This window comes from Drosophila suzukii (genome assembly GCF_043229965.1).
Source record: "Drosophila suzukii chromosome 2 unlocalized genomic scaffold, CBGP_Dsuzu_IsoJpt1.0 scf_2c, whole genome shotgun sequence".
Classification (NCBI taxonomy): domain Eukaryota; kingdom Metazoa; phylum Arthropoda; class Insecta; order Diptera; family Drosophilidae; genus Drosophila; species Drosophila suzukii.
This window is the reverse complement of record NW_027255896.1, coordinates 35,819,962-35,835,422: the sequence shown is the minus strand read 5'-3', so window position 1 is coordinate 35,835,422 and position 15,461 is coordinate 35,819,962. Positions and strand designations below refer to the sequence as shown.

At 37.6% G+C, this 15,461-nt stretch overlaps 1 protein-coding gene and 1 long non-coding RNA gene across 15 annotated transcripts in view; both read left to right on the top strand.

Annotated features, from left to right (window-relative positions):
• The window catches only part of dpr12 (defective proboscis extension response 12), a 348,744-nt gene that overhangs the window by 299,828 nt on the left and 33,455 nt on the right, over window positions 1–15,461 (top strand). For 10 of the 14 annotated variants that reach the window (XM_070998459.1, XM_070998458.1, XM_070998451.1 and 7 more), the window contains one exon: window positions 7,603–8,465. The exons of 2 other annotated variants lie outside the window; for them this stretch is intronic. In XM_070998459.1, the coding sequence (XP_070854560.1) occupies window positions 8,348–8,465 (118 nt within the window). In that variant the 5' untranslated portion in view covers window positions 7,603–8,347. The remainder of the gene's footprint in view (window positions 1–7,602; window positions 8,466–15,461) is intronic. 2 more of the 14 variants (XM_070998454.1, XM_070998455.1) reach the window with 1 other exon arrangement.
• On the top strand, window positions 13,201–14,504 carry LOC136117733 (uncharacterized). The gene is made up of 3 exons (XR_010655282.2): window positions 13,201–13,532; window positions 13,598–13,687; window positions 13,750–14,504. It is a non-coding gene; the product is annotated as an uncharacterized lncRNA (long non-coding RNA).

The following is a 15,461-nucleotide window of genomic DNA, read 5'->3' as shown; positions in this document are numbered from 1 at the left end:
AGTAGAAATTGAAACATTCACTACGAGAACGTAAACAATAATGACAGGGAACAATCTAAAGTGGAAGGCGCAGAAGCAAGAGGCTTGGCTCGTTAGCCAGATCAGCTGTTATCGGATGGTAGATGGTGGATGTGCTCTGTGGGAATCGGGAAGGTTTTACTAGCTACAACGTCAGCCAACTCCTCATCATCGCGTTTTATTTTTGAAAAAAATGGACACACTTCGCTTCGGCCTCATTTCTCTATCAAGCGGTAAATTCCGTTCTGCGGCTTCTTTTTAACATCAACTGTGCTTATTGCGCCCTACATAATACACATGCATACATATTTAAAAAAAATAAAAATGCATATTTCGAATATATTGAATTATATCTGAATCTGAAGATCATACAAAGAACACTTGCAGACAGGCCACAAATACACAGCTATTAATCTAAGCACAAACAGAACAATTATTAACCGTCACCGTTAAAGTAACAACAAATAAAGAAAACAAAACATCATTATCTACATAAACAAGAAGGGAAGTTAACTTCGGCAAGCCGAAGTTTGTATACCCATGCAGTTATAATTATTAAACCGATTTCGAAATTCTTAAAACTACAAAAAACTGTTATTGATATATCTCAAAAAACTCCGAAGCTATGATTTGTTTCATATTATTTTCTTATTAATTTTGGCAGCTATGTGATATAGTCGTCCGATTTTGGTAAAATTAAATTCGAAATTCAAAACTAAGTAAAATTAGTTATTTCCAAGCGTAGAAGGTTATATGTTAAAAAACACAAAAGATATTTTTTCAAAACATTTTTTTTTTGTATTATTCCTATGGGAGCCATAAGATATAGTTGTCCGATCCGTCTGGTTCCGACTTATATACTTCGTGCAAAGGGAAGAAGACCTTTAGAAAAGGTTTAGCCCGATAGCTTTAAAACTGAGAGACTAATTTTCGTAAAAACGGTCGGACAGACGGTCATGACTAGATCGACTTGTCTAGTGCTAGATGCTGATCAAGAATATATATACTTTATGGGGTCGGAACGTCTCCTTCACTGCGTAGCAAACTTCTGACTGAAATCTTAACACCCTATGCAAAAGTATAACAATTAATTTTTTTTAAGTTGGAGCCATTTTCATACCCGTTACTCGTAGGGTAAAGAGGTATACTAGATTCGTCAGAAAGTATGTAACAGTTAGAAGGAAGCGTTTCCGACCCCATAAAATGTATATATTCTTGATCAGGATCACTTGCCGAGTCGATCTAGCCATGTCCCTCTATCTGTCCGTCCGGATGAACGCTGAGATCTCGGAAACTACAAAAGCTAGAAAATTGGGACTTGGTATGCAGATTCCTGAGCTTCCTGCGCAGCGCAAGTTTATATCAGCAAGGTGCAAGGTGGACCAATCGACAGGTATTGACGAGACCAATACATTTTAGTTAAATTTTTTTATCTAGCATAAAAATTGTAGGCGTCACAGGTTTTCGCGGCTTATGGGCGCTAGGGTGGGCGTGGCAAACTTTTTTTTGGTCAATCGATAGGTATTGATGAGAACATTACAATTCAGTAAAAATTTTTATTCTAGCATCAAAACTGTAGGAGCCACAGTTTTGGGCGGTTTGTGGGCGTTAGAGTGGGCGTGGCACTCTACTGAAACAAAATTGCGTGCCATAGGAACGATCGGAAAATTGGTGGGAAATTAATAAGAAAGAAATGATATCTTCGGTGTTTTTTAACATATAACCCTGCACTTGAAAATAACATTTTTTAATTAGTTCTAAATTTCGAGTTCAATTTTATCAAAATCGGACGATTTGCCATAGGAACGATCGGAAAATTGGTGGGAAAATAATATGAAACAAATTATAGCTTCGCTGTTTCTTGACATAATATCTTATACTATTGGGAATATCATTTTTTGTATTTTAAAATTTAACAATTATAGCTGCAAGGGTATACAATCTTCGGCTTGCCGAAGTTAACTTCTTTTCTTGTTTGGAATCTTTTTTCCAATTTTCAACCAACGCGGAATATGCTGTTGAAGAGAAAAAGTTAAAGGAACTTTATTCTTTTACTGCCTTATACCAAAAACGCAAAAATCAGTCAGTGTTTTATGTTCTGAACTGGTAAATGTTGCCATCCTTGTTGATTTATAACTTTGAAACGTGACTTTTTACATCAACGTTTTGTATGTCTAAAGTTGAGAAATCTCAAGGGCTATACACTTTGAGGATAAACCCAAAATTGTTAGAGCGCTTTTTGAGACACTAAAAATAAGCTTAAAAAAATCAGAGTCAAAAAACTTTTGCCATAATTTTTAGAAGATGGTATTTAGAGAAATCATGTTAGAAATGCGTACAAAGTAATAAAATAAGTATCTTACGACATAGCACAAGTCTGTAGCTTTAGTAGTTTACAAATTTTGCTATTTATACCTGTTTTACGTTTGGAACAAACTAACAAACTGACAAACAAAATAAAATTTTTATTTTGAGAAGTCCTCCAAAATCTTGTTTTGCGAATAACTTTTGAACAGAGCATCGATGAGGTGTCATTCGACGCGTACTTTAAGTAAGAAAACAACTTGTACGTTTATTTCCAACGGCCCCAACAGATACAATTATTTAAATTTTAACTTTCAGACTTTCATCGGTCTTTTTTTTAAATCTTGTGAAGCAATAATGTAGTTCTTGCAATACCTTTCGATTGATGTATTACTTGTAGCATCGGACGATCACAGTAGATTTTAATTTCTTCGTGTATATATACAGTAGTCGCCTTCGCACACCCTCTTTGTGCGCTTCGTCACTAGGTAGACTGCCGTCCACAGTGACTTGCAAATTAGCTATTGTTGTTTGGCTATAACTTTTTAATAAATGGTCCGACTTGAATAGTTTTTGGCATATACATGATTATTGATAATAAGAACAAAATCTAATTTACATTTTTTTTGCGAATGCGTGCTAGGTGCAGTTCATTGCGCGGCCGTCTGATACATGCTTAATAGGAAATTTGGGAAATCATTTGGAGAGCATTAGATTCAGCGTTCATTGAAGTTTATGGGCGGTTCGTAAGCGTTAGAGTGTGCGTGGCAACATTTTTTTGGGTCAATCGAGAGGTATTGATGAAAACAATACATTTCAGTTAAAATATTTTATCTAGCATGAAAATTGTGGGCGCCACATGTTTGGTAGGCTTGTGGGCGTTACAGTGGGCGTGGATCTTTTTTTGGATCAATCGATAGGTATTGACGAGACCAATACATTTCAGTTAAAATTTTTTTGTAGCACTTAAACTGTAGGAGCCACAGTTTTTGGCGGCTTGTGGGCGTCAGAGTGGGCGTGGCACACTGACGAATTAAGCTTGCAGGAATCTCTAGAATCTGCATGCCTAATCCTAGTATTGCAACTTTTACAGTTTCCGAGATTACAGCGTTCATACGGACAGACGGAGATGGCTAGATCGACTCGGCTAGTGATCCCGATCAAGAATATAGGGTCGGAAAAGCTTTTTCTATCTGTTACATACTTTTCGACGAATCTAGTACTTTTTAGTACCCTTTTACTCTACGAGTAATGGGTATAAGAACAAATGTCAGAAATATTAAGGTAATGCATTTTAATTAACTACCGCAAGTGTTTACCGAAAACGAAATATAACGGTATTTGATTTATTTTAACATTTATTATCCGATCCTTCCAATGGCAGCTGTATAGTAAAGTCGTCCGATTTTTAAAAAATATTTTTTGTTATTTTGAAATGGTAAAACAATGATATTTTAAGGTTATGTCAAAAAATACCAAAGGTATAATTTTTTTTTAATTTAAAAAAAAAAATTTGAAGAGGGTATAATGATTTGAGTCAGAAGGTTGCAACGCAGTTAAGGACACGTTTCCGACTCCATGAAGTACATGTATACTTGATCAGCATCGAACCGATCAAGTCACGTCCGTCTGTCCGTCCGACGAACACTTCTTAAAAGTTTTATTTCTATTGCAGGTAGTGAATAAGTCGGAACGGGCCGGTTTGAACCATTAATCGGAAATTAATTTTTGGCACATCCAATGGTCAAACTTTCTTGATATTAGATATGTTTGAGACAAAATCAACTCTTAAAATCTTTTCAATCTTCGACCCTTATATATATTATAGAAATTTTCTGTATATTCTTTAATAAGCGCCATGGAGCCAGCTTTTGTCTTCCTAATTGTCAGTTATTATCCAAGTCCCCGGGCAACCGGAAGCAATAACAATACGACCGGGCTCACCTCACCATACGAGTGCATTTGCAACGTGGTCAAGCAGAGATTCAACTATAGCCATACTCAGATGACGGGCTAATCAAAAGCTGCAAAATGAAGTATGAGGTCAACAGCAAAGATAGGAAAAACAAAGGGAGCGCACATGATTGAAGCTTAAAACTTGAGCCACAGCAACTAACCTCATGACATCAGCTTTTTCGGTTTGTAGCTTATTACAAATTCCATATAACCTTCAAAGAGCCGATAGAAAGAAAGAACCAAAAGCATGACGGCATCACGGGAGTAAGGAAAGGACCGAAGAAATCAGAAGCAGAATCAAAAACAAAAAGAAACTGGGGGAGGGGAGAAAAAGGGTCAGAAGGAGACGAAGGCAAATGCCATGTCCTTCAGCAATTGCCCTCAAAATGCAAAGGCAAATGCATAGGTAAAGGCAAAGGCAAAACAGACGGGCGGTCTTTAAGTTTTATGGCACCATTGTGTCAAGATAATAGTATGTACGCCGCTATGTATGTTCGTGACTGCATTTAAGAGCATAGTTGTGTAGAGCTGTATTCACAATCGCACTCGGGGAACACATATACATAAACAAGCATTCCTCTGGCATAACATTTACTCTCTGAATTACTCTAAGCTGCTGCATTTGCCATGATGCGATATGCGAACGAAAGAAGCAATGTGGCATCAAATAGCAACTATTTGCCACCCCTGAGACCGCCCTTACGGTATTATCAATTTAAGTGAATTGTACACGAGTGAGCTATAAATTCGGGCTTCATGACATTTGCTAATGTTTGTCCATGAGAGCAGCGCACTATGGGGAATTTGACCACTTTTTTTTGGCCAAAACCCATTTTTTAATAGTCGTTAAAATAGGTTTTGTTTATCAGAATGCATCAGGATAACATCAATATCAACTAAATTTCTTTTTAAATAACGATTATTTTAAAATTATTTTACAACATCATTTGACTTACTTAACGTTGATATATAGGATTTTAGTATTTTATTTTAATACAAACAATTACAATTTCACTAAAAAAATGTTAGATAAGAACGCCAAAATTTATCATTAAAAATCAGTTTGGTCTTTAAAAAAAATATCAAGAACTTTTTTTATTTGATTAAGAAGAAAAAATTATTTTTTTTTAAAAAGGCGGAACCACACCCATCTTTTTTTAATTTACTTCCTTTAAATTTTATATACTTAATTTTAAAAACAAAACTTTTAAAGGTTGCTTCGTTTTTAAGTTATTAATTAATGCCACAAAAAGTGGGCAAATTCCCCATAGTGCAGCGGCGTTAATTAAATACCATGGCATACTTGCGGGCTGCAAGGTAAATCAGAAATTCAAAATCGCCGAGCTCAAAAAGCCACATAGTTCTGTAATTAAAATGAACGAACGCTTTGGCAATTCTGCGGCCGAGTTTCAATTTTAATTTATATGCACAGCGCTTTGCGAAATTTGGATTCATTAGTGCTATTTACGCAGCGAGTTGAATAAACTCGGTCAATGAAACCGCAGAATTGAGGAACTTCCCTGGGTCAGAAATACAAACAACGTCATAAGTATAAAATACCTGTAAAACTTAAAGAAATAATAAAAAAACAGACTTAAAACACAGATCCATCCTTGCTGCAGATAAAAATTATGACAAGTCACAACACTTTGGCTAAGTTTTCGGAGCTCTTTGCGTCTCAGTATAAAAATTTAAATAAAGTCACACAAGCGTGCGAACAAATAAATACAAATTTATGAAAAGCCCTCGACTCAGTCCTGGTGCCGGTGTCCATTTCTTTCCGCCCAATTTTTGGTTCATTCCAGCGGTGACTGGATGGCCATTTTGCATAATCTCGGTCGCACTCGCTCCTTTTATTTTATATGCAAATGAATAGAAGCCTCTGCTCCCGAATCTGAGATCGGGCAGCGCAATTGGAAGCAAGTCGAGAATGAATCTGATCATGAACTCAGAAATATTTCCCAGATTTAAGGAAACATGGACTAAATTGCCTGAAATTTGAGTTTTATTTATTTATTTATTTATTTATTTCGCCAACAGTTGGTACCTTAACTGGCTACTTGTCTATTACTAAACTAAATACTAAGGGACGAAAGGTAATTGTAAAGGGGTTTCTTAATTAATTCCCTAGGGGAGCATGGGTCCAGCCGCATGTGAGATGGAAGTTTGTTCCAGTATAACAAGGCTCTACACAGAGGCTCATTAAAAGCATAGTTAGCTCTATATGCCGGAATAAAAAAAGGTTCAAATGACCTTAAAGACCTACCAGGTACGGAAAAGCCTATGCTACTCAGCAATGCAGGGCAGTCTATTTTGGAGGACAGCAGGTCACAAATAAAAGCTAGTGCGCTAGTTGTTCTACGATCTTGTAGGGAAGAAAGGTGCACAAGACGACATTTCGCAGAGTAAGAGGGAACCGGGTCATTAAAGTTTAGAGAAAGAAGGGCAAAAGATAGGAATTTTTTTTGAACACGCTCAATACGATTGATGTGTGTAGTTCCTGTCGGACTCCAGACAAACGAAGCATATTCCAATCTGGACCAATCTGGGCCATTGTGGACTTAAAAATAGTAAAAATGGCCTTAAATGATTAATTTAAGACTATACAATTTAAGGAATCAACAGTGGGAAAAATATACCATTACCTTAAAAAAGCACATATCCATAGCCACATTTTCTGAAAATAAAATATTAAAACAAACTTTTTTTCTCTCTCTCTAAAGTGCAGTGTTTTGCAATACGCACATAAATACCTTTACAATAATAATAGTCAACAATTTTCAAAAAAAATACATTTTGTCGTTTCTTTAAAAAAAATTGTTGCTTTAGTATTGCTTTATTTTTTGACTATTTGAATTCAAAATGTGTACCTTTGTATTGTGTAATGTGTGGCTACACACGCCATGGACGGTCTAAAATATAGTCCATAATATGAACATTTTTATCATTCAGATTTTCATCTAAACTTATAAAGGCATTTAGCCACTCGAAAATATAACAAGGGCGTGACCCAGCGGAATTGTGTCAGCCCCCGGTTTTTTTGACCCGGGCTCGAATCCTGAAAATTTTAATGTTCAACATTTTTCATACGTTGGCCTATATACATATTAGACTGTTCATGGCCTTAATCATTATAGACTTAAAATAAGTCTATGATTCCTTATATAAAAGGTTCTAGATCCATATTTTTTCTGGGTGTGGGCATTGCAATTTTAATTTGGCGAGGCAGTTAGTTTACCAAAGGCATACTTATTTCGACGAACTTGTTATTTACCCAGCCATCTCATACTCAGGCTTTCTTTTGCTCTACTATCTGCCTTTCAGCTCATATCGCAGGCCGCAGGCTGAAGTGAGCCCCTCTGAAGACATTACTTTGGAAACGATTCATCATCGGCACCACGCTTCTGACATTGTTCTCGACAGAAGGTGAGGGGGCACACAACATCCACTACAGCAAATTTAATGTAATTTCATGAAAAGGAGAGCGTTAATTTTACCAGCCACACAATACAAAATAGAGTCAGTCAGGGCTACACGTGCCCCGCCGTGGCCTAATGTGCTAACAAGCACTGACATGAAAAATGATAAAGAGCATGCCATTTCTTTTCCGAACACAGCCGACAGAGAAGTAAGACCGAAAGAAAGAAACGGGCGACGAGCTGAAAATTTGTGACGTGTGCGAGGAGCAGGTGGCATCGTAACTCGCAGGACAACGAGGCATTGATAGCTAGGGAAAAAAGCCAAAAAAGCTAGCGCTGCACATCGGATCACCATTTACCAGCACAGCATCGCATCGCACTTACTAGCAACAGAACCCGTTGAGGCATATGTGCGCCGGCGATGAAGGCATTGTGTGGTTGCCGCAACTGAAAGGATTCTGCGCATTCATTCAAAGACCCATTAACCCTAATAAGGAACCAACTAACCAGCTAGACAATACGTTCCGCACGCTCATCGATGAGGCAGTACCTCCTTGGGGCCCAGGACATAGATTGTGGACAGTAGGTCTTGAAAGAGGCCGCAGTAGAAACTGCCACAGGAAGGTAACGGCCCGGCGAATCGAGAAAGGATGCCAATGGTGCTTCCACGGATGGTGCTGCGTCTGCGGCGGCCCCTGAACCTGATGGAAGTGCGAATCCTGCTACTCTGCCTACCGACGCTGCTCCTGGCCACGACGCTCGAGCCAGGTTCGTTCCAATAGTCCAATAGTTAACCACTTTTCCCTCTAGCCTTCAGAATTTAATAAGTTCTCCTTTTTTCGAGAGCGAGGGCTTCATAGGGACTTAGCGAAGTGCTAAGTAAATTAACACAGAATTTATGCGAACTGCCCAGCCAGGTCCAGCTCACTGACACTCCCGATAGCCGGCCTAAGGTATGCCGCAGTTTACTTTTAAATTTACACAAACTAAACAAACGGGGTACAGTCCTTGGGACCACAATTAATGACACTTATAGCGTCTTTCCATAAAGACCCATCCACCACCTACCATCCGTTAAACGGATGCTCCATAAGGTTTTGCCGTTCCGAAAATTTCCCAGTTAGTTCCCCATCCAAATTTGACGGACTCTTTTATGCGATAGTAAGGCGATGTTTGTTCGGTGCAACTCTGAGGTCTTCTTGACAGTAGAAATTGAAACATTCACTACGAGAACGTAAACAATGATGACAGGGAACAATTAAAAATGAAAGGCGCAGAAACAACAGGCTTGGTTCGACTAGCCAGTTCAGATGTTATCGGATCGTAGATTGTGTATGTGCTTTATGAGAATCAGAGTTTCACATTTGAAAATGGGAGGAGCAGAGGCAACAGGTTTGGTTTGATTAGCGACAGGTCTTCAGATCAGCTGTTATCGGATGGTAGATGGTGGATGAGGATAAGGGCACGACCCTAAAAGTTTCCTGTTAAATTTTCAATGTTAAGATGTCAGCTGTTGTATCAGCTGTTTGTTAGATTTTCAAAATGTCAGGCTGTGTTTACCAAAAATTATGCTTAAAATTAAGGAAATGGCCGAAAATAAGCCAAAAAATTAAACTATTAGAACTGCTAACAGGCAACATCCTATCCGATATCTTTTGTTTGCATATTTTATTTAATTTTTAAAATTTGTTTGTCATGCCTCTTCCCCCATGTTTTCAAGTGACCAGAGTTACCCTCTTACTTTAAGTTAAGAACAGCGACAACTCTGGTTTTCAGCAATTCCACAAAAATTTCAACAGCCCAGAGGCGGTTGAATTGCTGAAATTTTTGATAGTTGACTTTGTATGGAACAGCTGATTAACAGCTGACCAAAATTCAAAGATTCGGCAATTCAACAGTTTAGGGAATACCCTGAATATTTATTTTCTCAATATATACCATAAATAGTATATTTGAAAAACAAAATAGTATATTGTGGTATATTTCTGCGAGCTTATTAGAGTTTTCCACCTTAAGAGCACACTGCAATTCTACAAAATTAAAGAAGGATTAGTGTAAGCGAATACGTTATAAACTCAAAAATTGGCTACATCCCTGCAAGCATTTTCTATCGCGGAAGGCGCTATTAAGTGACTTCTAGAAGATGAAAACGATCGTCCGCGATATCGCATTCGGATCGCGGAAGTGTCTCCCTTCGGGAAGAAATGTGCCACTTCGGCGACACTTCTCGAAGTCAATGTTATTTAGGTCCAGCTCCGTCGACATAAGAAATTTATTAATAACCATTTCTAAAGGAAACAGAAACAAAAATTATTTTTTGTTCAAAGTAAAAATAAACTAGAAGACATTTCCTTTTACAATGAAATATGTTGAGAATCGTTGGATGATGGGTTTCTCCGCAGTTACACGCCAAGTAATGTCCACAGCTAGCTTGTCCGTAAATAGCTTTAAATAATCGTACAGCTCACGATAAGCACGTTATTTCGCACCCTTTGTTGAGGTGGATATTTAAATATGTTAAGCAATCAATAACATTTAGAAAAACAAAGCAATATTTTTAAAACGCATAAAATTGAAACCGCACTGTACACAGACAAATCGCGCAACGAAATGACGCTCGGGCGAAAAATAATAGCGTGGGTCAAAAGGAAGACCAAAAAATTTTCAGAAAAAAAGGGGTAACGAAAAATTACCGCGACCTATTTTATGGCTTGTTTTTTTCCATTAATTTTGTTTTTGTAAAATGGTTACTATCGTCTTTCTATCGCGCAGAAGTGTCTCAGAAGTTACTTCTTCGCGAACCCGACCCTTTTTGTTTTTGTAAAATGTGTACTATCGCCTTTCTATCGTTCAGAAGTGACTTAGAAGTTACTTCTAGCGTTATGTGTATATTTTGTTTTTGTAAAATGTGTTCTATCGCCGTTTTATCGCGCAGAAGTGTCTCAGAAGTTACTTCTTCGCCATCGCGACCCTTTTTGTTTTTGTAAAATGTGTACTATCGTCTTTCTATCGTCCAGAAGTGACTTAAAAGTTACTTCTACGCGACACGTGTATATTTTGTTTTTGTAAAATGTGTACTATCATCTTTCTATCGCGCAGAAGTTACTAAGAAGTGACTCCTGGACGACAGGCGATAGAAATATCGCCATTTTGCTTGCAGGGATCTAATGATATACATTTTATTAGTAGTTCAGTGGTGCTAGCAGTGGCTCGGCATATAAAATGTAGGTATATAAGTACTTCCTATTAAATAGGCACGTATATTCAAAATACATCAATTGTGAAAATGAAATAAATAAGATTATTTTACAAACATATTTAGATGATGGCCAGGAAACCAAGAAAAAGGTATGGCAGAGGTGTGGACTCACTTATTAAGAATCAATAAGTTTTAGGCAAAATGTAAAAAAATGCGGAAAAATGAATGTGACCAGTGGAAATACGTCAAATCTATTTGACCACCTTAAACGGATGCACAAAAACGATGATGACGGGCTTAAAGGCAGCCCGCAGCGAAAATATCAACGTTTTTACTTGATCCATTACCATATGATAGAATGTCCAAACGTAAGCAGGAATTTGCTTGCTATAGACGTACAACACTTTTATATTGCTGAAAACCGGCGCTTTTACGACCTTTTAAACGTTATGGACCAAAATATCGTTTACCGTCCAGAAGTAAATCAACCAATATTTTAGTCCCTGACTTATATAAAGAAAAGATGACAAAAACAAGGAAGAACGCTATAGTCGAGTACCTCGACTATCAGATACCCGTTACTCAGCTAAAGGGACCAAAGGGAAATTGAGATATGCAAGCAGCAAAGCGAGATTAAAATGCGCCACCTACCGGCGGTAGACAGATTTAAGCGGTATGGGCGTTAGAGTGGGCGTATTGGGTATTGACGAGACCAATACATTTCAGTCAAAATTTTTTATCTAGCATGGAAATTGTGGGCGTCACAGGTTTTTGCGGTTTGTGGGCGTTAACGTGGACGTGGCAAACTTTTTTTTGGGTCAATCGATAGGTATTGATGAGAACAATACATTTCAGTTAAAATTTTTATTCTAGCATCAAAACTGTAGGAGCCACAGTTTTGGGCGGTTTGTGGGCGTTAGAGTGGGCGTGGCACTCTACTGAAACAAACTTGCGCTGCGTAAGAAGCTCAGGAATCTGCACGCCAAATCTCAATAGCCTAGCTCTCATAGTTTCCGAGATCTCAGCGTTCATCCGGACAGACAGACGGACAGACGGACATGGCTAGATCGACTCGGCTAGTGATTCTGATCAAGAATATATATACTTTATGGGGTCGGAAACGCTTCCTTCTGCCTGTTACATATTTTCCGACGAATCTAGTATACCCTTTTACTCTACGAGTAACGGGTAAATTAAAAGGCATTTTGGATAAAACTGATTCCGTTTCGATCACAACAGACGGATTGTCCTCAGCCGCTAATAACTACTATGTAACCATAACATCTCATTTTTGATGAATTCTTTCCAAATTTCCAATTTCCAAATTGGAAAAGGAATTCAACCATAACGCCATATGAATTGCCGAAACGGTTCAAAACATTTTAGAGGAATGGAATCTCTTTGATAAAGTTTTCGCCATTGTTACAGATAACGCAGCCAACGTTGTACTTTCATGCACATTTTCAAACAAAACGCATATCCCATGCTTTGCACATTCGCTCAACTTCGTTGTTAATCTAAAAACATTGGAGGGTAAAATTAAATGCAATTTTCTTTTACAAAAAATGTTATCTAATCTGCTACCAGGATATCTACCATATTGCTCTGCAGTAATGCTCAAAGTGCTGTGAGTTAGATCGAAACAAAGCTTGCGGCCTTTGAAAATCTACTTCCCAAACAACTGCAAGCACCACCAATTCTTCCTGAAGGAGAAAGCTCTCCCACTGATCCACTTTTTAAGTTTTTTACAGAACTGCGAAGAAGACTCTGTTGGTCTGCAGACAATGGCGAAGCGATACATGACTATTCCCGCAACGTCTACAGAGTCCAATCGTACCCTTCAGTTCTGAAGTAGGGACGAGGTGACATGGCTCAATGCAAAAAGCTATTTTGTTTTTTTTTTGTGCCCAAATCGCTGTGCCGCTGTTGACGTTAGCAGAGAAGTCGGCGCAGCGTAGAGGACTGCCTACGAAAACGATCATGCAACAAAGAGGTGCAGATATTTGGAGGTTTCCTCTCTTTCTTTGTCTTATAATCTGCCCGCACTCGGCGCTCTCAGAGACAAATTTCGGCCGATCTGTTATTTCTTTTGCGTCTCTCCGTTATGTTCGGCTAGCAACTAATATTTCGGCGGAAAAATTTTCGTGGCGCAGCGACATGTGAATGCCCTAATATTTTGGGAGCATTATTGTAAATCGAAAAAAAAAATTAACATTGTTTTAAAAAAGTAAATTATTTGATTATAGTGAAATTAAGTAAATTAAATTTACTTATAATGTTATGTTTACGTATTATAAATTTTTATTACAATTAAATTTTTTAGTTTAGTTATAGAAATTTAGTCCGTTAAAATGATTTAAATATTTAAATCATTTTAATATTACCATTTCAAAAAATTCGTATTGTATTTCTAACTTAAGAAGTAAAAATTAAAAAGTCGGATATTCTTCGCATTAGAAAGGGTATAGGTGCAGTGGCACGCGCCAACGGCGAAGAGAAAACAAAAGAAATGAAGTAAAGGGGTGAGACGAACTCTTGGTGCATTCTGTTTGAGTGGTTGAAAGAAAGGCATCCATTTAAATTGTGCGCAGCAGAGTTACTTTAATCGTTTCTTTAAGTTAATATAATAAAGTCAGGTAAGTGTTAAATAAGTTTAAGATGTTGTGCGTTGATCTTAGTTTAAAGTACGTAAATTTTGAAGGTATTCAATGGGTTCCGTTAGCCGAAAGTGGATGCTGAAATGTTTTGTGGCAATAAAGATCCTGCAAAGAGTTAAACACAGCTCTAAAAGGTAAATATACAAATAAACAAATAAAATGAAATCTTTAAACATATGCGCATAAATTTTTTTAGGAGCGTTGGCCAAGGTTTCGGAGGACCCGGACAAGTTTTAAGGAAGGCGATGACCAATGTAAAAAGCCAATAAAGTAACATAAAACTAGGCCTACTAACAATAATTGTCCTTCGACAGAAAACTTAAATAACAATATTTAATTAAAATGAATTTAAAAGTAAATAAAAATGTATGTATTTTAAATTCTATATTTTTATAAGTGAAAACTCATTGGAAATATTTTGAATTTCACGCGTGATTTCACTTGGGACGTGTCACTTGCAAGTGATTTCATAAGTAAAAACTCATTGGAAGGCAAGACAAGTGATTTCACGTGGGACGTGTCCCCGGCACGTGACAGGACATACGACAAATGAGGTCGAGGAACAAGTGAGATCTTGTGGAACTTCGAAATGGGACATCCCAAACAATTGTATATGGCGTGTCCCTTGTTCTTCACTTGTGCAAGAGGACATGGCCCACGGGATTCACAAGGTGATTCACAAGTAAAACTTTTTTTTTGGATCCGAAGAGTATGCATAAGACAAAAAAAGCTTTTTAAAATAATAATATTTTTTTTTTTGTGTGTTAATATGAATTTCTAATTTTTTAAATGAACTTGAAACCTAAATATTTTTTTAAAGCAGTTATTAATATGGAGTCTTGATTTTTTGTTTAATATATGTATATCCTATCAGCTTCCAATAAAACAAAATACGACTCCGGATTTGTTAATATAAATATTTCGTTTTATTTTCATACCCGTGCAGAGGATATAATGCTTTCTGTCAAAAGTTTGCAACGCAGTGAAGGAGACCTTATCGACCCCATAAAGTATATATATTATTGATCAGCATCACAAGACGAGTCGATCTAGCCATGTCCGTCTGTCTGTCCGTTACTACGCAAACTAGTCTCTCAGTTTTTAAGCTATCGGGCTGAAACTTTCCCAAAAGTCTTCTTTCTTTTGCACGAAGTATATAAGTCGGAAACAGCCGGATCGGAGAACTATATCTTATAGCTCCCATACGAATAATTGGAAAACAAATTTTAAAAAACTATATCTGTGGTGTTTTTTAACATATAACCTTCTAAGCTTGGAAATAACATTTTTTAAATAGTTTTGAGTTTTGATTTAAATTTTATCAAAATCGGACGACTATATCATATAGCTGCCATAGGAACGATCGGAAAATTGGTGGGAAAATAATATGAAAAAAATTATAGCTTCGGTGTTTTTATACCCGTTACTCGTAGAGTAAAAGGGTATACTAGATTCGTCGGAAAGTATGTAACAGGCAGAAGGAAGCGTTTCCGACCCCATAAAGTATATATATTCTTGATCAGGATCACTAGCCGAGTCGATCTAGCCATGTCCGTCTGTCCGTCTGTCCGTCTGTCCGTCTGTCCGTCTGACCGTCTGTCCGTCTGACCGTCTGTCCGTCTGTCCGTCTGTCTGTCCGGATGAACACTGAGATCTCGGAAACTATGAGAGCTAGGCTATTGAGATTTGGCGTACAGATTCCTGAGCTTCTTACGCAGCGCAAGTTTGTTTCAGTAGACTGCCACGCCCACTCTAACGCCCACAAACCGCCCAAAACTGTAACTCCTACAGTTTTGATGCTAGATAGAAAATTTTAACTGAAATGTATTGTTCTCAACAATACCTATCGATTGACCTAAAAAAAAGTTTGCCACGCCCACTAAAACGCCCACAAACCGCGAAAACCTG